Source organism: Podarcis muralis, chromosome 7, assembly GCF_964188315.1.
Source record: "Podarcis muralis chromosome 7, rPodMur119.hap1.1, whole genome shotgun sequence".
NCBI classification, from domain to species: domain Eukaryota; kingdom Metazoa; phylum Chordata; class Lepidosauria; order Squamata; family Lacertidae; genus Podarcis; species Podarcis muralis.
This window is the reverse complement of record NC_135661.1, coordinates 80,409,611-80,429,121: the sequence shown is the minus strand read 5'-3', so window position 1 is coordinate 80,429,121 and position 19,511 is coordinate 80,409,611. Positions and strand designations below refer to the sequence as shown.

The 19,511-nt window shown below is 49.3% G+C and overlaps 2 protein-coding genes across 4 annotated transcripts in view; both read left to right on the top strand.

The window, feature by feature from the left end:
* The window catches only part of LOC114603393 (guanylate-binding protein 1-like), a 76,387-nt gene that overhangs the window by 38,803 nt on the left and 18,073 nt on the right, over positions 1-19,511 (top strand). Inside the window, exon 1 of one of the 2 annotated variants that reach the window (XM_077932182.1) lies at positions 1,121-1,254. The exons of the other annotated variant lie outside the window; for it this stretch is intronic. The gene's annotated coding sequence lies outside the window, so the exon portion shown is untranslated. Of the gene's footprint in view, positions 1-1,120; positions 1,255-19,511 lie in introns of those variants that run through there. 2 annotated transcript variants of the gene reach the window in all.
* Positions 1,121-18,779, top strand: LOC144328494 (guanylate-binding protein 1-like). 2 transcript variants are annotated; one of them, XM_077932186.1, is made up of 11 exons: positions 1,121-1,254; positions 2,779-2,993; positions 3,978-4,105; positions 4,794-4,903; positions 7,006-7,202; positions 8,172-8,414; positions 9,659-9,942; positions 15,485-15,697; positions 16,125-16,227; positions 16,495-16,688; positions 17,833-18,779. In XM_077932186.1, the coding sequence occupies exons 2-11, from the start codon at positions 2,798-2,800 to the stop codon at positions 18,133-18,135; spliced, it is 1,971 nt and encodes a 656-aa protein (XP_077788312.1). In that variant the 5' UTR covers positions 1,121-1,254; positions 2,779-2,797; the 3' UTR covers positions 18,136-18,779. The 2 variants fall into 2 exon arrangements, with proteins under 2 accessions (XP_077788312.1, XP_077788313.1); XM_077932187.1 differs by lacking the exon at positions 2,779-2,993 and having other exon boundaries at positions 1,123-1,254.

The following is a 19,511-nucleotide window of genomic DNA, read 5'->3' as shown; positions in this document are numbered from 1 at the left end:
AGAAAATAGAGGAAGATGGAAAGGAATTGCTGAAACAATTAATAGAAGTGGAATACAAAAAGGGAGGTGTGAGGAGGTCGTGGAAATTAGTGAAAGAAGGATAAAAGATTGAAATTGGACTGTGTTTTAAATGGTTTTTGTTTTGTTTTGTTAGTTGTATGCTAGTGTTTCGCAGTGTTTTTTTTATATTGTATTGTATTATTGTATGTTTTTTCTTTTTTGGTTTTTTGTAGTGTTGTGTTCAATCTGTTGGAAAACTAATAAATATTATTATATATATAAAATAATAATAGAGAAATAGGTACCGCTCCAGCGGGAAGGTAAACGGCGTTTCCGTGCGCTGCTCTGGTTCGCCAGAAGCGGCTTAGTCATGCTGGCCATATGACCCAGAAGCTGTACGCCGGCTCCCTCGACTAATAAAGCAAGATGAGTGCCGCAACCCCAGAGTTGGCCACGACTGGACCTAATGGTCAGGGGTTCCTTTACCTTCACCAAACTTAAAACCATGGAGATACCTGGTATGAATAGAGACATTGGATTCTTATCTTATTATACATGATAAAGCTATTTTTAGCCATCTCACCCCTTGCTTTTTCCTGTAAGACCAATTGCAGTCGTTAACCACACCTATCAGGCAATCACCCATTCCCACCACCCTTCTGAGTAATATCCCTCCCCACCCTCTCACTATATATAAGGGTCAGGTGACTTCTGTTTCAGTGTATCTGAAGAAGTGTGCATGCACACGAAAGCTCATGCCAATAACAAACTTAGCCGATCTCTACGGTGCTATTGGAAGGATTCCGCCCCGCCCCGCCCCAATCCCTTAATTCCACCTGCCTTTCTGTTTGCTCGTTTCCCAGAATCGCGCGCCTTTCAGAGAAAGAGGTGCGCAGCCCGGGCACTTTCGCTTTCGGTCCTCGCATATCTTGAAGCCTCGCCAGGGCAATAAAGGAGGCTGACTGGTCGCGACGACCTCCCATTTCCTGGAAGAGCAGCTGGGGCGCTGCAAGAGCTTTCGAGCCACAAAAGCGTCTTGCAATTCCCGAGTTCTTGCTCTTACCCCGAAGGCGAGGCTTGAGCTTCTCCTGCCGTCCCCTCCCGCCGTCTCCGCTGGGAACTCCGAGCAGCGCTCTCTCCCTCTTCCTGCCGGCCTGCCAGCTCGTCTGCAAGAGAGAACCCGCAACAGTCGAGTCCGGTCAAGACCCATCCTCCCGAGGCCCGTCCCTGCAAAAAAGAAAACAACACCAAAAAGTAAGAAACGGCAGCTTCGCGATGTCGCTGTTGTTGTTAACCCCTAGCGCTCCTTTCTTTTTGCAAGGTAAACACGGCGCGGGAATCTTAGCCAGGAGCAAAAGCAGCCGAGGGAGTGTAGGAGCCAATTCGGAGGGGCCGAGGGGTTTTTGCTCCCCAATAAAATATTTGTGCCCCCACCCCAAGTTGAAGGGCATTGTCATTCAAATGGGGAGTGTGCACCGTGTCATGTGATCGATTATGCGGGGTGGGGCTTACCTGGGCCTCCCCAATATTCAAGTTTTGACACACCTGCAAGGAAGGGAATCCTAGCAGCGGGAAGGTGGCTGGCAAGGAAAGGGTTAACCAAACATGCAAGTCCCGTGCCGCGCCCCCCCCCCCCGCACTGACCTTTGCAGTGGAGACTTTTGCTTTCGTGCCTGCAGCGTGCAGCTAGAACTTTTGCTTCAACTTTTGCCGATAGTATAAATACGTGGCTCTTGCAACAGAGGCACGGGAGGGGTGGGAATCAAAATGTTGGCACGCCACAATGTATTCTTAAATGGGGAGGGGGGCAGTTCTGCCGGCTTCACATCAGTTCCGATAAAATGAAAGCCATAGGTGTGGTGCTGGGGGGGGGGGGGGAATGGTGACAGCAGGGACAAAGTCTATTTCCAGGTCTGCATGAAAGAAAAATGACAGCATCTCGGACAGATGTAGACTTGTCACAACTATCCTGAGAATGTCCAACTGGGTAACTTTCAGGTGCCAGAAGATATCTGGGATCCCAGTGAGGCGAAGCTGAATGGTGATTTGTGCCCTTCCTGAACTCTTTTTCCAGTCAGGTTTCACTCATTCACACGCTCACAGGCAGAGAGAAACTTGAATTGGACTACAACTCCCATCATCCCTAGCTAGCAGGCTCCAGGCGCAGTGCTGCTTCAGCGAGGTGGGTGAGGGCAGCAAGCTGATGCCGGGAGGTGCCGCGTCCAGCCTCCGCCTCTTCCCTGGCACCCTGCACCACTAGCCTCTATGGGCAAGACGCCCTTGCATAGCAAGTAAACCGCCCCCCCCCAGACCACCTTTGGCTTTCAGTGTCAGCATCTGATGCCAAGGACCTCAAGCCTCCAGAACAGGTGTAGGCTTGTCACAGCTATCCTGAGAATGGTGATCTGGGCAACGTGATCTGTGCTGTTCCTAACGTCTTGCCCCGCCAAGTCAGGTTTCACTCATTCACTCCAGGGTTTCCAGCTGTTGTTGGACTACAAATCCCATCATCCCTAGCTAGAGGAGGACCAGTGGTTTCCAGCTGTTGTTGGACTACAAATCCCATGATCCCTAGCTAGAGGAGGACCAGTGGTTTCCAGCTGTTGTTGGACTACAAATCCCATCATCCCTAGCTAGAGGATGACCAGTGGTCAGGAATGATGGGAACTGTAGTCCCAAAACAGCTGGAGACCCAAGTTTGGGAAATGCTGGCTCACTAATAGGCAGAGACACACTTGAGTTTCCACTGTGTTGTGAGCTCCTGTTTTCCTTTTGCAGACACATCTTCTCTTGCAAGATGGCCCCAGGGCGGGTCCACATGGAGGCTCCTGTTTGCCTAATTGAGAACATGCCGGACGGGAAGCTTGTGGTGAACCGGGAGGCTGCAGCGGTGCTTGCCAGGATCCGCCAGCCGGTGGTGGTGGTGGCCATTGCGGGGTTGTACCGCACTGGCAAGTCCTACCTCATGAACAGGCTTGCTGGCAAGAGAAAAGGTGACTGGCTTCATGAATATTCCCCGTTACTCAAGGGAAGGTCTGGAGTCCAGTAGCTTCGCATGAGGAGCAAGGCAGTGGAGTCTGGTGTTTCTGGAACAGGGTATCAGAGCCCCTGGGTTTTCTGCCTAGCCTGGGGAGAAGCATGGAGGAAGAGGAGTAAATTAATATTTATATAGAACCAGAGGGGAGATAGGACTTTGAGTCAGGGGTCCCCACTCAGCAGAATTCACAGGAGGCTCCGCAAATATGGCAGGTTATTTTTTATTACGTATATATATATCCCACGTTTCCTCCAAGGAGCTCCAGGTGGTATTCAGTTTTCCCCATATACATTTTTGCTCACAGAGACCCTGTGAGATAGGTTCAGCTGAGAGACAGCAACTAGGGTAGGCAACCTAAGGCCTACAGCCCAATCTCCTCCTCAGTCTGGCCTGCGGACAGTCCGGAAATCAGCGTGTTTTTACATGAGTAGAATGTGTCCTTTTATTTAAAATGCATCTCTGGGTTATTTGTGGGACATAGGAATTCGTTCATTTCCCCCCCTTCAAAATATAGTCTGGCCCACCACATGGTCTGAGGGACGGTGGACTGGCCCACGGCTAAAAAAGGTTGCTGACCCCTGAACTAGCCCAGTGTCTCCCCGTGGGGATTCCAACTCTGTTCTTCCGCATCCTAGTCCCAAGTTTAATGTGCTCGACACTTTACAGCTTACATAGGTTCTTCTTTGTTTTGTGCACAAGTTTTCTTTCACTACTTGCTAAGCTACTATTCCCAGCACCCAAGCAAACTACAGTTCCCATTATTCTTGGGGTGTGTGTGTGTGTGTGTGTGTGTGTGTGTGTGTAACTCATGTGCTTTAAAGCTATGATGGGGATGTGACAAATGTTTCATTGAGTTCAGTGGGGTTTCCCGGTGACCTGCGCCTTAAGCCTTGGCACCTGTTGTTTTCTGTCTCTGAATCATTGCCCGCTCTTTCCTCAGGTTTCTGTTTGGGTGCCACAGTGCAGGGGCTCACGAAGGGCATCTGGATGTGGTGCCTCCCTCACCCCCACAGGCCTGACCTCACACTGCTGTTGCTGGACACAGAAGGGTTGGGTGATGTGCAGAAGGTGAGCTGGGGGAGATGGCAGCTGGCATGACAGCGAAAGACTAGCCCTTTCAAAAGAGCCTTGTGACAAAATATGCTGACCTGGTGTTAAGAATACCACAACACACACTGTAACTAGCTGTAAAGTAACATAACATTATATATAATTGTCATATCAAAAAATTGCAAAGCACAGTTCCTGGTGGCAATAACATATCATGTTACTATTAACCCCCTATATGTTTTTATTGTCATAACATCTAAGGATAGTCAAGTCCAAAGATTGTCAAGTCCAACGATTACAACGTACAGTTCCTGTGGGAAACAACATACTGATATCTTCCTTCTGCATTGTCCTATGTCTTCAGAGTGTAACAAACTTAGTAACAATAAGGCAGCTGATGAAAGACCAGTTCTCAGGATACACCCTTGTTTCGCCCATTGGGCTTCTTCAGTGACAAGGTTTCCAGGAGATTTTCCAGGAGGTTTTTTTCAGCTGAAATAGTCCATAGGAATGCAGAAGTTGCCAGTCAGAGGCGTTTGTGTTGTGGTATTCTGAACATGATTTATGTAATGAGGCAATTGTGTTGTGTGTGGACCTGGTATTAATGGCAATGGCGTCTACCAGAGAGGTGTCAGAACTGAGTTCCAGTGAGTTCTGGCTAAACCCCCCCCCCCCAGTGGTAACTGATATTATATTTCTGTTTCAGGGAAACACACAGAATGACTCGTGGATCTTTGCTCTGGCCATTCTGCTCAGCAGCACCCTGGTGTACAACAGCATAGGCACCATTGATCAAAATGCGCTGGAGAACCTGCAGTATCCTTTTGGGGCATCAGAAATCCCAGCTGGCCTTGCACGCTTGGCCTGGAGGAACTAGGAGGAGGCAGTTGTAGGTTTTCCCCCTAGGGCAGGGGTGTCAAACTCAAATTCATCGGGGGCCGCATCAGCAGTTTGGTCACCCTCAAAGGGCCGGTTGTATCTGTAGGACTATGTGTCCACTCTTTATTATCATAAATTATTGTCACTGCATTCAATTATTACTGTTTTTTGTAATAATGTAGACGGTCCAGAAGGATGTTATGGTCGATTGTATCAAAGGCCACTGAGAGATCCAGCAGAACTAGGAAACAAAGTTGTTACAAATAATGAGCCCTAATGAGACGATTGCTGCAATCCTATGTGCATTTACTTGAAACTCCTGTCGAAGAAAGTGAGGCTGGTTTCTGAGTAAACATACACGGCATGGGGCTGTAAATAAAATGTGTGGGGGGGGGAGAGAGAGGGGGGAGAGAGAGAGAGAGAGAGAGAGAGCGCTCTGACAGGAAAGCATCAACATGCCTTGTGCACTCTCATTTTCCTTGGCTAATTCCCCTGCCCCCCCCCCCCCAATCTCGGGGTGCCATTGCATAGCGCAAAAGGCGAAAGAGCACGAGCGCGCTGCCTGCAACTGGATCTCCGGCTTCTTCCTTTCCTTCCCCGAGGCGGGAGGGAGAGATCAAGGCGGAGCTGCTGGCAGGGAAGGGCTGCAAGGAGCCGCGTCTGATCTCCTCCCAGGAATGTGCCAGCGGGACTGACATGTGCCGGAAGGCAGGGAGAACCGCCCAGTGCCGCTGCGCGGGCGCGGAGTCCAACTTGTGGAGCTGAGATAGAGAGCCGGGCGCCAGATCGCCTTCCTCGCTTGGCTTGCCGCGAAATTGCAAGAGGAGGAGGAGGAGGTGGGGGCGGGGAGCGGAGGGGGTGCCAGGGAACACAGCCCCCTCCCATCACGGCCATTATCATCGCCGCCCCCACTTTACATTTATTTTAAGGGTGTTTGGAGTGTGCGCGCGCGCCTCTCTCTCCCCCCCCCACCAGCCACCCCATATTCCCAAAGAACAACTTGATTACGGGCATCGTAGGTCCTGGAAAGGCTGGCTGTGAAAAGATGGAGAGGGAGGTGAAATGAAGAGGAAGGGAAGCCCCGGGCTGGTGAAATCCAGCGCGGAGGAGAAGAGGACGCCTCCCGCAGGGCGAGTTTGCACGCCGGAATCCAGCATCCCCGGAGAAAATCCAAGGCTGGAATAAAAAAGTTTCTCCGAGGAGAAAGACTCCCCCTCCGCAGCACGGAGAGACCTGACCTTCCGCTTGCTCTTTTTGAGCAGTGAGCGGGAGAGAGAAGCCAGCTGCCCGCCTCGCTTCGGCCCCCGACGACGAAGGCGCAAGTTGAGAGACGCGGGGACATTTGAAGCAGCAACCACGTCCTTAAGAGCGACGGGGGGGAGGCGAGTAGGGAGCCGCACCATGTAAACTTTCTTGGGTCAAAATAAAAAAAGCGAAAATAAAAGGTGAAGGCTGCCGGCCGCGGGAGGCTACACGGGCCACATGAGGAGGTCTGGTGGGCCAGATTTGGCCCGCGGGCCTTGTGTTTGACACCTGTGCCCTAGGGGTTTCACTCCATGAGAGGGGTGCAGGCAGGAACTCAGAAGGCATAAAATTAGGAATTGGCCTTAAGGTGTAAAAATGAGAGATGCCAGCCCCTTGCCACAAAACCCTGCCTTAATTACAATTGCAATACAGTCGTATCTTGGTTGCCAAATGCCTTGGAACTCATGCTTTTCGGTTCCCGATCGAAAACCGGAAGTGAATGTTCCGGTTTTCGAACGATTTTCGGAAGCCAAATGTCCGGCACGGCTTCTGATTGGCTGCAGGAGCTTCCTGCAGCCAATCAGAAGCTGCACTTTGGTTTCTGAACGTTTTGGAAGTTGAACAGTCTTCCAGAACGGATTCCGTTTGACTTCCAAGGTACAACTATATGTGGTCTTTCTGTAGTGTAAATCTCTCTGCTCAAAAGCCGTATCATCATTTCCGGCCAGCCCACAACTGCAGGTTCAAACAGGCCCCAAACCAGCCCTGGAATTGTTTTCCTTAGCACTCCCCAGCTACGTCACTGAGCTGACAAAAAGGATTAAAGCCAAAGCTTCCTCCGGAGAAGATGAAGAGGAGAACTCTGCTGAATTTGTCCGTTTCTTCCCAGACTTCATCTGGGCAGTGCGGGATTTCACACTACAGCTGGAGATAGATGGATACCCTGTAACTGAGGACGGGTACCTGGAGAATGCCTTGAGACTGCAGAAAGGTACAGTAACTGCAAGGGGGGGGAATGCAGTGTCTGAGATGGAGAGAGGACACCGTTAGTTGAGAGGTGCACAAATGATCTAAGTCAAAAAGGCCTAATATTCAGGTGGGTAATGTATCCAGTCACATAGCCACTGAGGGCTAAAGAGGTTGAACTGATTTCCCCTGTGCTACATGGAGCAAGACACAGAGATATATCACACCGGTTCCTGAGGCACCTGTCTCTGGCTGCAGACTGCATTACTAATAACTCTTCATGCCAATCCTCAGTTGTGCTCCCAGGGAGGTTTACAAATGCCCTACAACAATTACAATGTTGATACCCAAACTGTAAAAGCTAAAAGCCACAAAATGGTGAAAAACCTCATAACACCAAGCTAAGTTGCTTGTACAATTGGACTGGGCTCCCTGAAACTCCTATGACATAGGAGTCTTACCTGCTAATCTCAAATATACACATGCGAGCTGTAAGTGCACTATTAAGAGGGAAATATATACAGTGGTACCTCTTGTTACAGACGCTTCAGGTTACAGACGCTTCAGGTTGCAGACTCTGCTAACCCAGAAATAGTACCTCGGGTTAAGAACTTTGCTTCAGGATGAGAACAGAAATTGCGCCGTGGCGGCACAGCAGCAGCAGTGGGAGGCCCCGTTAGCTAAAGTGGTACTTCAGGTTAAGAACAGATTCAGGTTAAGAACGGACCTCCAGAACGAATTAAGTACTTAACCCAAGGTACCACTGTACTCGGAGTAAGGCCATAACATTGCAGTGCTGAAACAGAGAGCAATATCCTAACTCAGTTTACAGCAAGCCTTGGGACCTCAGGTGTCAGTTGAGTTGGCATGGAGACTTGAATGTTTACAGGTAACCAGGTGAGTTTGCTCCACCAGGAATGTGGTTGGCACATTTTCTGTGGAATTTGGCGATAGTAACCGATTGTCTTGTGTACTCACACTTCTTCTCCCCCAGGTAATAGTGAGCAAATCCAGAGGTGCAACATGCCTAGGTCATGTATCCGCAGATTCTTTCCTTCGCGGAAATGTTTCACCTTTGACCGCCCAGCTAGCAGGAAAAAGTTGTCCCGGCTGGAGGAACTGGAAGAAGAGGATTTGGAGGAAGATTTCTTGGAGCCGGTGGCTCGTTTCTGCCAACACATCTGGGAGACATCGCGACCCAAGACAGTCCCGGGAGGCCAAGTTGTGACAGGGAGAAGTAGGGAACATTTTTGAAAGATTGTAGGCTGGGGTTGGTGGGTAGGCGACCATTCTGATTAGAGTAATTAGTTTTACCCAGTCCCGTTCTAATAATACTAATAACTGGTCTCAGTCTGGGAACCCCATGGATGGGGGGCTTTTTCCTCCAGAGCAGTTTGGGGGTGTAGGAAGCTGTCAGCTTGAGGTGAATGGTGTTACTCAGCTACCAGCCAAGAAGGGATCAGGTGACATCAGAAACCAATAGTGACCCACCTGACTGTAGAAAATGCTTTAGTTTGTCCTTGCTCTGCAGTTTGACGATTTCTTTGTTCACGTGCAGGCTGAATTGCATGTAAGCTGCTCACTTGATTGCCTGCTGAACATCATTTAGCTAGAATTTATTTTGAAAACTATATACACAGAATAAAATACAGTAACAATTCTGTGATGGAACCCAAATTCTACTTTCAGAGAAATTTGGTTGTGTCATTTGTGCAGAAAGGAACATTGTATGCATTGTTTTAAATGCATACATCATTTATTATGCTTCTGCAGCAAGCAAGGACTTGAACCCATGACAGTTGGCTACTAAAAAGCCTGTTCACCCCCTCCCCCTTTTATTTATTGAGAGTTAATAGACCAAACACTTCCATGCCTATTTCTGCAGAGTTAATTCCCCATGGTGCCGCTAATATAGGGGCTTTGTTCTTTGTTTTGTTGATGTTTTATTTCTTGTATTCAATAAAATATTGGTTCTGAGTTGGGTTCTGAGTCCAGTTGTGCTGTTTCATACTTATCACAGTGTGGCTCCAGGACTGCAGGATACACACTGTGCTGATAATAAGTTATGGATTGGGCTGCTTCCAGTTTTGGCAAGAACCAGAAGTACTGAAGGCAATAATACATATGTAGCATAGAGAGGTAATAATAATTAGGAATGAGATGTGGGTGCAGGGCAGAGAATGTTAATCTCTGCTTTTTAAGCATTCCCAAGTGCTTCCTTCATATTTCAGGTTATTTTCTACAGGCATGAGGGCTAGAACATTCCTTTTAAAAACATGTCTTCTCTGCCTCTTGTTTTGTGCAGAATATCTATTTCTTTTATGAGAAATCTGCAGGTACAGTGGATGACGTGTCCCCAGTTATAGTACAAACGTTTGAAAGATGTTTGACTCGGGATACATTTAACAAAAGTTAAGCGGGATGGGCATCCCTGTTCTGCCATTTCTGTTTTGGTGACTTTGCCCAATTCTTCCCTTTCAGTGCTTCAGAACCTGGTGAAGACCTACGTCAGTGCTATCAACAGCGGGGATTTGCCCTGCTTGGAGAATGCCGTGCTGGCCCTGGCAGAGATTGAGAATGCAGCAGCCGTGTGTGATGCCATTTCCTGTTACGAAGAGCGGATGGGGCAGCGGTTGAACCTGCCCACGGGCTCCGTCAATGAGCTGCTGGCGGTACACGCCGAGTGTGAGAGGGAAGCCACTGGCATCTTCATGTCCCGTGCCTTTGGCGATGAGTTGGTAAAAAAATCACAAGAGAAGCTTGAGGTAAATCTGTTCTTTTTTTTAAAAAAAACAACTCCTCTGCCCCAAGGATAGACAATACTGGTCTGACTCTGTAGAGGGAGCTTCTTGTCTTCCTACATAAATGTTAATTGGCTGAAGGAAACATTTAGAAGAAAACAAGATCAGGAAAAAATAAATAAAACTTAGCAGAATAAACGCTTACCTAGCATAGCTCTGAGCATCACAGCTAGGAGGGTCCTCCAAAACTCGCACGGTTTTCTAAAAATCTCTCTCTTCAGAATGGAGACAGCCTCTTGTTATCCAAAGGCAAAAAGGAACATAGAAAGGTGGCATAAAGCAGGCCGGTGTAAGTTAAGCTGGTGTAAAGTTATACACCAAACCCCATTCAGCCATTGAGCTACTGCTTGCATAGCAATCCAAAGCCTGGCAGAGGGAGAACAAACCTTTAAAATAAGTGTTTGAACTGCACCATCCCCTTGGCCGTCTGAGTTTTCATTGGGTTTCCAGGTCACATGACTGAGCAGAATAGGCTTAGGACCCCCCTCCCGGTCCTGCCCCCACTATGCCCCTTAAATGCCCCCCTTTCAGGCTTTAGGCCAGCTCGAGATGTAAGTCATGGCTGAATCGGTATTGGGGGGAAACTCTAGTGTATCCCCGACTGAACCGAGAATGAGGGAGCTAAGCCAGCATAGCCTGCTTGTGCGGGGAACTTCCTGGCTCAGCCAGAGATCCGCTGGATCCTAGCCCGTTCATTGTGGAGCATCTTGCTGTAGGATTGCTCGCTTAGTTACCTGTGAAAGACACATTTTCCAGATGAAATGGAAGACAAACACATATCCCAGAAGACTGGTAGGATTGCAATTTGATTGGGTACGCACTTAGTTTTTAACTTTAGGAAAGGTGGAGCCAGACAATTTAAACTGGCCTACATTTTAGAAATGCAGCCGTTATAGATCATTGATGTTGTAGCCAGTTCCCACGATTTTTGGTGGGAGTGGGGACAGCTAAGTCAATTGAAATTTGTACTGTAGTTTTGATGGCTGCTGCCCAGGAGGTCTCCCCTGAGTGAGTGCTTGAGGGCCCTGCTCTTGCCACCTACCATCTGGCCTGGGGCAGGGCCCGAAGCCTCATAAGGACTGCGTGGTGCTTGCTGCCGCTGCCCAGGAGGACTCCCATGAGTGAGTGCCTGAGGGCCCTGCTCTTGCCACCTACCATCTGGCCTGGGGCGGGGCCTGAAGCCTCATAAGGACTGCGTGCTACTTGCTGCCGCTGCCCAGGAGGACTCCCCTGAGTGAGTGCTTGAGGGCCCTGCTCTTGCCACCTACCATCTGGCCTGGGGCGGGGCCTGAAGCCTCATAAGGACTGTGTGGTGCTTGCTGCCGCTGCCCAGGAGGACTCCCCTGAGTGAGTGCCTGAGGGCCCTGCTCTTGCCACCTACCATCTGGCCTGGGGCGGGGCCTGAAGCCTCATAAGGACTGCGTGCTACTTGCTGCCGCTGTCCAGGAGGACTCCCCTGAGTGAGTGCCTGAGGGCCCTGCTCCTTTCTGCCACTTACCACCTGGCCCAGGGCGGGGCCTGAAGCCTCATAAGGACTGCGTGCTACTTGCTGCCGCTGCCCAGGAGGACTCCCCTGAGTGAGTGCCTGAGGGCCCTGCTCTTGCCACCTACCATCTGGCCTGGGGCGGGGCCTGAAGCCTCATAAGGACTGCGTGCTGCTTGCTGCCTGCTGCCCAGGAGGACTCCCCTGAGTGAGTGCTTGAGGGCCCTGCTCTTGCCACCTACCATCTGGCCTGGGGCGGGGCCTGAAGCCTCATAAGGACTGCATGGTGCTTGCTGCCGCTGCCCAGGAGGACTCCCATGAGAGTGCCTGAGGGCCCTGCTCTTGCCACCTACCATCTGGCCTGGGGCGGGGCCTGAAGCCTCATAAGGACTGCGTGCTGCTTGCTGCCGCTGCCCAGGAGGACTCCCCTAAGTGAGTGCCTGAGGGCCCTGCTCCTTCCTGCCACTTACCACCTGGCCCAGGGCGGGGCCTGACAGGCCTCACTAGGACAGTTGTTACTGCCGGAGGGGCACAGAGTGTTTTTTAAATGTTTTTTTTAAAAATTCTTTTGGATTTTTTGTATGTGGGGGGTGGGGGTGGGATGGATGTTTGGTTGGGCTGGGGGAATTATTTTTTACTTTGATGTTTTTGTAATTTTTACATTTTTTTGTTTGTATTGTTTTATTGGTTTTGTTTGTTTGTTTAAGGTCTTATTTTGTTCTTAGGGGGAGGGGTCAGGGCTGCCGGGGAGTGGGCCCCAGCCCACAAAATGGCTGGGGCATGTTCCACAGGGGGGGATGCACTGGGGCAACCGATCTCAGTGATCACGGGTAGGAGGAGGAGTTACGCTAAGACTAGACCATGTCATTACAGAGGGGGCAGGTTTAGTCGTTGTCTGAGGACTATTCCTGCCTCCGGGTCTGGTCCTGACCGGATGGATACTAGAATCAGCAAGGGATACCCACATGACCTGAAGGTGCTGCTGTGCAATGCCAGGTCAATGATTCATAAGACCACTGCCATCCATGACTTGATCATGGATGGAGGACTTGACCTGGCATGTGTAACAGAGACTTGGTTGGATGAAGCAGATGGGCCTGTCCTTGCCGCTGCTTGTCCACCAGGTTTCTCTTACGCACAGCAACCCAGGTCATGTGGGCGGGGAGGGGGGGTTGCAGTGATTTTTAGGAAGTCATTAGTTTGCACCAGGCGTCCTATTGGGAAGACCCAGTTTTCCGAGTGCATGTTCTGGAAGTTGGGCAATAGGGGCAGTACAGGATTCCTTTTGGTGTACCGACCTCCCCGCTGCACCAAGGATTCCCTGCCCGAGCTGCTTCAGGTCGTGGCGGATGTTCTCCTGGAGACACCTAGCCTGGTCGTCCTAGGGGATTTTAACATCCATGCCGACACGACCTTACAAGGGGCCGCTCGGGACTTCGTGGAAAGCATGGCCTCCATGGGGCTGTCCCTGAATAAGTCTGGCCCAACCCATAGCCACGGACATGCCTTGTACCTCGTGTTTACCTCTATGGATGTTGGTGATCTGACACTAAGTAAAAGCGAAACGAAAGAAGTGCCATGGTCAGATCACTTCCTGGTGCAACTGGACTTCTCTGCGACCCATCCCCACTGCAGGGAGGTGGGACCAATTCGGATGGTCCGCCCCCGCCACTTAATGGATCCAAATGGTTTCCAGAGAGTGGTAGGGGATGATTTATCCCATGTTGATGGCCTTTCAGCTGATTCCCTGTTGGCCCGCTGGAATGTGGAGTTAACCAGGGCTATTGACTGTTTGGCTCCGAAGCGCCCTCTCCGATTGCATGGAGCCCGGACAGCCCCGTGGTTTTCCACGGAGCTGAGGGCAATGAAACAATCGTTGAGACGGCTAGAGCGCCGGTGGCGGATAACTCATTCCGAATCTGACCGGACACAGGTTAGAGCTCAACGTCGAGCCTACCAAGTGGCGATAGCGACGGCGAAGAAGAATTTCTTCACCGCCTCTATTGCATCTGCAGAAAACAGCAGCAGGAGACTTTTTCAGGTGGTTCACAATTTAGCGGAACCACCTGCAACATCGGGGCCCAGTACGGGCCACACGTTCTCCTGCAATGATTTTGCAAAGTTTTTTGCAGATAAAATCGCTCAGATTCGGGAAGAAGTAGACTCCACCGTGGGAGCAGGGCCGGGGTGGGAGAGTGCTAGAGTTCTGTCTAGTCAAGTTGAGTGGGATCAATTCCAATCTGTTACCTCCGAGGATGTGGACAGGCTGCTTGGACGAGTGAAACCAACCACCTGTCTCCTGGATCCTTGCCCATCCTGGCTTATAAAAGCTAGCCGGGAAGGACTGGGCGATGGGCTTCGTGGGGTGGTGAATGCTTCCCTCCGTGAGGGAGCCTTCCCAGACCTGCTGAAAGAGGCGGTTATTAAACCGCTTCTTAAAAAACCATCTTTAGATGCGGCCACGATGGCCAACTATCGCCCAGTCTCAAATCTTCCATTCTTGGGCAAGGTGATTGAGCGAGCGGTTGCCGAACAACTCCAGGCACGCCTGGAAGAAGCGGACCATTTGGATCCCTTCCAGTCGGGATTCAGGCCTCATCATGGGACTGAAACTGCCTTGGTCGCACTGGTTGATGATCTCCGGCGGGCTAGGGACAAAGGTGAGAGCTGTTTCCTAGTTCTGCTGGATCTCTCAGCGGCGTTTGATACCATCGACCATAACATCCTTCTGGACCGTCTTCAGGGGCTGGGAGCTGGAGGCACTGTTATACAGTGGTTCCGCTCCTTCCTCCTGGGCCGGGTTCAGAAAGTGGTGGGGGGGGATGAGTGTTCAGACCCCTGGGCCCTCACTTGTGGGGTGCCTCAGGGTTCGGTCCTCTCCCCCATGCTCTTCAACATCTACATGAAGCCGCTGGGAGAGATCATCAGGGGATTTGGGCTGGGTGTTCATCAGTATGCGGATGATACCCAGCTCTACCTCTCTTTTAAATCAGAACCAGTGAAGGCAGTGAAGGTCCTGTGTGAGTGCCTGGAGGCGGTTGGAGGTTGGATGGCGGCTAACAGATTGAGGTTGAATCCTGACAAGACAGAAGTACTGTTTTTGGGGGACAGAACGTGGGCAGGTGTGGAGGATTCCCTGGTCCTGAATGGGGTAACTGTGCCCCTGAAGGACCAGGTGCGCAGCCTGGGAGTCATTCTGGACTCACAGCTGTCCATGGAGGCACAGGTCAAATCTGTGTCCAGGGCAGCTGTTTACCAGCTCCATCTGGTACGTAGGCTGAGACCCTATCTGCCTGCAGACTGTCTCACCAGAGTGGTACATGCTCTGGTTATCTCCCGCTTGGACTACTGCAATGCACTCTACGTGGGGCTACCTTTGAAGGTGACTCGGAAACTACAACTAATCCAGAATGCGGCAGCTGGACTGGTGACTGGGGGCGGCCGCCGAGACCATATAACACCGGTCTTGAAGGACCTACATTGGCTCCCAGTACATTTCCGAGCACAATTCAAAGTGTTGGTGCTGACCTTTAAAGCCCTAAACGGCCTCGGTCCAGTATACCTGAAGGAGCGTCTCCACCCCCATCATTCTGCCCGGATGCTGAGGTCCAGCGCCGAGGGCCTTCTGGCGGTTCCCTCATTGTGAGAAGCAAAGCTACAGGGAACCAGGCAGAGGGCCTTCTCGGTAGTGGTGCCTGCCCTGTGGAACGCCCTTCCAGCAGATGTCAGAGCGATAAACAACTACCTGACATTCAGAAGACATCTTAAGGCAGCCCTGTTCAGGGAAGTTTTTAACGTGTGATATTTTACTGTATTTGTGGTTTTTATGGAAGCCGCCCAGAGTGGCTGGGGAGGCCCAGCCAGATGGGCGGGGTATAAATAATAAATTATTATTATTATTATTATTATTATTATTATTATTATTATTATGTGGCCTTGTTAGTAAGTCTTTCCACTGAAGAGGAAAAGCTTTTTCATCATTATTAACAGATCATCTTTCTGCCAATTTTCTGTCTCTCGTAGCAAGAGCTGAAGCAGAAAAAGGAAGAGTTCTGCAGGAAGAATGAGCAGGCATCTTTTGACCGCTGCTTTGCCGTGCTGACGGATCTTTCCCAGGAGCTAGAAGATGAGCTCCGGATGGGAATTTATTCTGTGCCTGGTGGCTACCAGCGTTATCTGGAGAAACGGGATGAAATAGAGAAGAAATATCACTTGGTACCTGAGAAAGGAATTCAGGTAGGGCAGGAAGCCAGCATTTCCGTGATATCCAAAGAATGAGCATTCTTGTATTGACTGAGGACAGATCCAAACTTTAGACCTGGGGTGCAATACTGTGAATATTTTCTTGGGAGTAAGCCCCACTGAATTCAATAGGACTTGATTCAAAGTGAATTAGTTTGTTCGTCTACTTACCAAAGTGAATAAACTCTGTTCAATGAAAAATATATTAAATTGGTTTACATAAAATAGTTTAAAAGACCCTTGACTTGTAGGCTATGTGAGAGGGATTAGGGACCACTATTATCAATTTCTCAGCGCCTCATTAAGATACAATTATTAATTTACTATACACCAATTTTTGCCCTTAGTCACAATATATAATCTCGTTTGTCCCCCCATTATACTGTAAAATGAATAACTTTTGCTCTCAATGTGTTATCAGGCAGACAAAGCTCTTGAAGAATTCCTGAAATCCAAGCAGACGGTGGCAAACTCTCTCCTTCAGATGGACCACGCCCTGACTGACAAAGAGAAGGAAATTGAAGGTGCATATCTAAGGCAATGAGTATATGTTATAAATTATATGTATTAGAAAGTAAATGTCCTGGCCTTCTCTGGCTGGGCTCTGAGTTCCCAGGGAAGGGTTACAGTTGTGGTACCTTTTTGCAGAATGGCATAGCGACAGATGTAGTATTCTCATCTTCAGGCAAGGAGAGAACATTGAACAGAACACAGGGTGAAGGGGAGATGGCGGCAGGGGATGGCAGCCCCCTCAGTATTCATGTTGTCTCTTTTCCTTTGCTGGCCCCCAGCCCAGCGTGCTCAGGCCGAAGCAGCCCAGCTGCAGCAGAAGCTGTTGGAGCAGGAGCAGGCCAGACTGAAGCAAATGATGGAGGATGAGAAGCGAAGCCATGATGAACAGCTCCAGCTGTTGAAGGAGAAGATGGAGAAAGAGAAGAAGTTGATGGAAGAGGAAACAGAAAAGATGATACGGCATAAACTCAAGGTAAAGAGAGCTGAGTCAGATGCAGGCTGAACCACTGGAAGATTCAATATTTAGGCCAGGGGTGGGGAGTCTGTGGTCCTCCAGATGTGGCTGGAGCCAACTCTCATCTTTCCCAGTCAGTATGGCCAGTGCTCATGGACCAGAAAAATCTGGAGGGTCCCATTTCCCCTGCTCCTGCTTTCTTTTTAGGATGATGCTTAGAAGCAGAACTCTTCCTCCATTCAAGGCCAAATCTAGTTCACAGACAGCCTCCTTTACCCTTCTAAATGTCTCAGCATAAACCGTATATTCCCGGATATATCATCACCCTCTTTATACAGGCCAAATAACCCTATGTCTTTCAAGCAAAATCAAGAACAAATTATTTAATGCTTTAATGGTGATTGCCGTCACCTTGTTTTGTGCTTGGAAAATCCCTAACTTAGAGAATCTGCTTTAAAATGGGCATAATATGCTCTTGCAGGCAAGAAAGCTGCACTGTCTGGGAGCTTTTCAGTGACTCACTGTGGCTTGGTAAAACCTAGGTTCCATATATTCAATAGATGTTAGCTGGCATTTCTACAGTACTTTTCCTGAGTGTTCAAACAACTTCTTATACAATTCCTTTGTTCTCTTTACAACAACCCCTTGAGGTGGGTCAGGATCTAATTTTGCCCATACAGTATAGGATGGAATAGTCCGCATGGTACCCTCCAAATGTTAGTGGCCTCCAGCTCCCATCGGCCTCAGCCAGTGGTCATGGATGATGAGAGTCCATTAATATTTGTAGCGTTGACTGTGGCTCTTATCTATGAAGGTATGGGTCCAGCTGGGATTGAGAGATATTGGCTTGCCTGAGGACACAGAGCAGTACTCTGAATTTTGTTTGTTGCATATAGCCAAGCTTCTGTTGCTCTTAACCACATCAGATTTTGCACAAATCCCTATATGCTCAAAATAAAAAAGCAGGTCTAGTTTGGAGACAGTTGGTTTTATGGGAGGCCATTTGGCAACACAGTGGGAAATGCATTGGTTGGCTACGAAAATGCAACTGCCACACAAAGTGGTCCAGGTCTGGCCTGATCCCATCCCTGTTCATAGATGCTGACCCATTTCTTATCCATCCGTCAACTAAACTGTCTCTGTGTGCTTCTCAACTTCCCAGGAACAAGAGGAACTGCTGAAAGAAGGATTTCAGCAGAGGGCCAATGAGATGGAAAGTGAAATCCAACGTCTCAAAGAAGAAAGTAATAACTCCAAGGTGGCCCTTGTGGTGTCTGCTGTAGAAAAATTGTTGTCAACTGCTGCAGCTGTGGGAACACAGGTTATGCAGTACAGGATGCAGAGTAACATGCTTTCCAGTGCTCTAAATCAACAAAAGAGTGAAAGTGCACCACAGAGTGTAAAAAGCACACCAAGGAGTAAAAACCCACCCAAGAATGTAAGGAGCACACCAAAGAAAAAGTAGTTCCAGCATGGGAATTAATGGGGCTAGTTGTTCTTAGTTTTCTGCTGACTTCCCTATCTTATCACCACATCCACACCTTCATTGCAGTGTTATGTACAGATCAGTGTTTGAAATTCGCCAAGCGCATTTTGTACCCGGTTACTGGCCACTTTGGGACCAGGTGAAGGTGGATGCCTGGGGATCCTTGGCTCTTGCCTGTTTTAAACATCCTGTAGAATTCTCTGTAATATTTTATCTGCACAATCAGAAAAATTTCAGGAACCAAAAAGTTGTATTGAAAAATATGACCTTTGAGCTGCCTGGCCCCAAAATGGCAACCAAAATGGCAACCAAAAACAGACATTCTGTTTTTGGCGACTGTAACCTGTTAGTATTTCCCGCCTCCGATGCTGCAGATGAGATTGGTGTAAATCACATGCCTGTCTGGGAAGAGTGTGGGAGCAGAAGACGACCTTATCTCTTCCGCTATATGTACTGTTTTAAGGAGTCATTTGGCGCCTAGCTTATATATCTGAGTTTCTAACTGGCTAGAGAACTAAGTGAATTGTTGTGTCCAACTTGTTTTCTTATATGCTATTTCTTTTCAGGCATGCAAAGCCGTATAGAAAATAAATAAATAAAATAAATGGCCTGGTCTCTGCCTATAGCCTTATGATTTTATGCCTCTTCCAGCAAATCTTGCAGCCAAGCTGGTGCCAAACACATTGCTCTGCTTTCCTTTGGACCACATCAGTGAGGCTGAGAAGCAGGGTCTTGTCGTCTGGGCAGCCCAGGACCTCCATGCACACTGCCCAGGGTTGCATCGTGGAGAGGTCACTTCAGTGTTGCTAATGTAGCAAAAACAACACGGGAGGCAGCAGCTAAGTTACTGGTCTCTGCAGCCACAACCGGTGCTGTGATTCTCCAGTGGGTTGACTTCACCCCCAGAGGTGCACTCCATTGTCTCTTGAGACAGACAGATGCCAACAAATGGCACATGCAGGGGAAATACCAGAGGACGGGCAAGAAAACTGGGCAAAAGTGGGGAATTGGGCAAAACCACAGAGTACTAAAAAAAAGCCTGGCTGTCACTCACTGTTTGCTGTTCAGGGATTAATGGGAAGTTTTTTCGCTGTATGAAATGTGAAACTTGATTGCTGATAATCAGGCATTTGAGACTGTACAAGTAGATGACTGGCCCAGCCCTGTCAATAGGCAGAGTGACACAGGTGCCTCCGTAGGCGGGTGAGGAGGAGGAGAAGAAGGGAAAACAGCAGCAGTGGTGGATCTTGGGCTCTCAAATTCCAGCAGAGCCCTGTGCGAAGCCAAAATTTGGTTCCTGCTGCCTCTTGGTAAAGGTAAAGGTACCCCTGCCCATACGGGCCAGTCGTGTCTGA

Excerpts from the sequence above, each read along its gene's own strand:
- LOC144328494 (XM_077932186.1), top strand. The coding sequence starts at position 2,798 with ATGGCCCCAGGGCGGGTCCACATGGAGGCTCCTGTTTGCCTAATTGAG. Across the intron at positions 2,994-3,977 it reads GCTTGCTGGCAAGAGAAAAG|GTTTCTGTTTGGGTGCCACA; the intron begins GTGACTGGCTTC and ends CTCTTTCCTCAG. Across the intron at positions 4,106-4,793 it reads GGTTGGGTGATGTGCAGAAG|GGAAACACACAGAATGACTC; the intron begins GTGAGCTGGGGG and ends TTTCTGTTTCAG.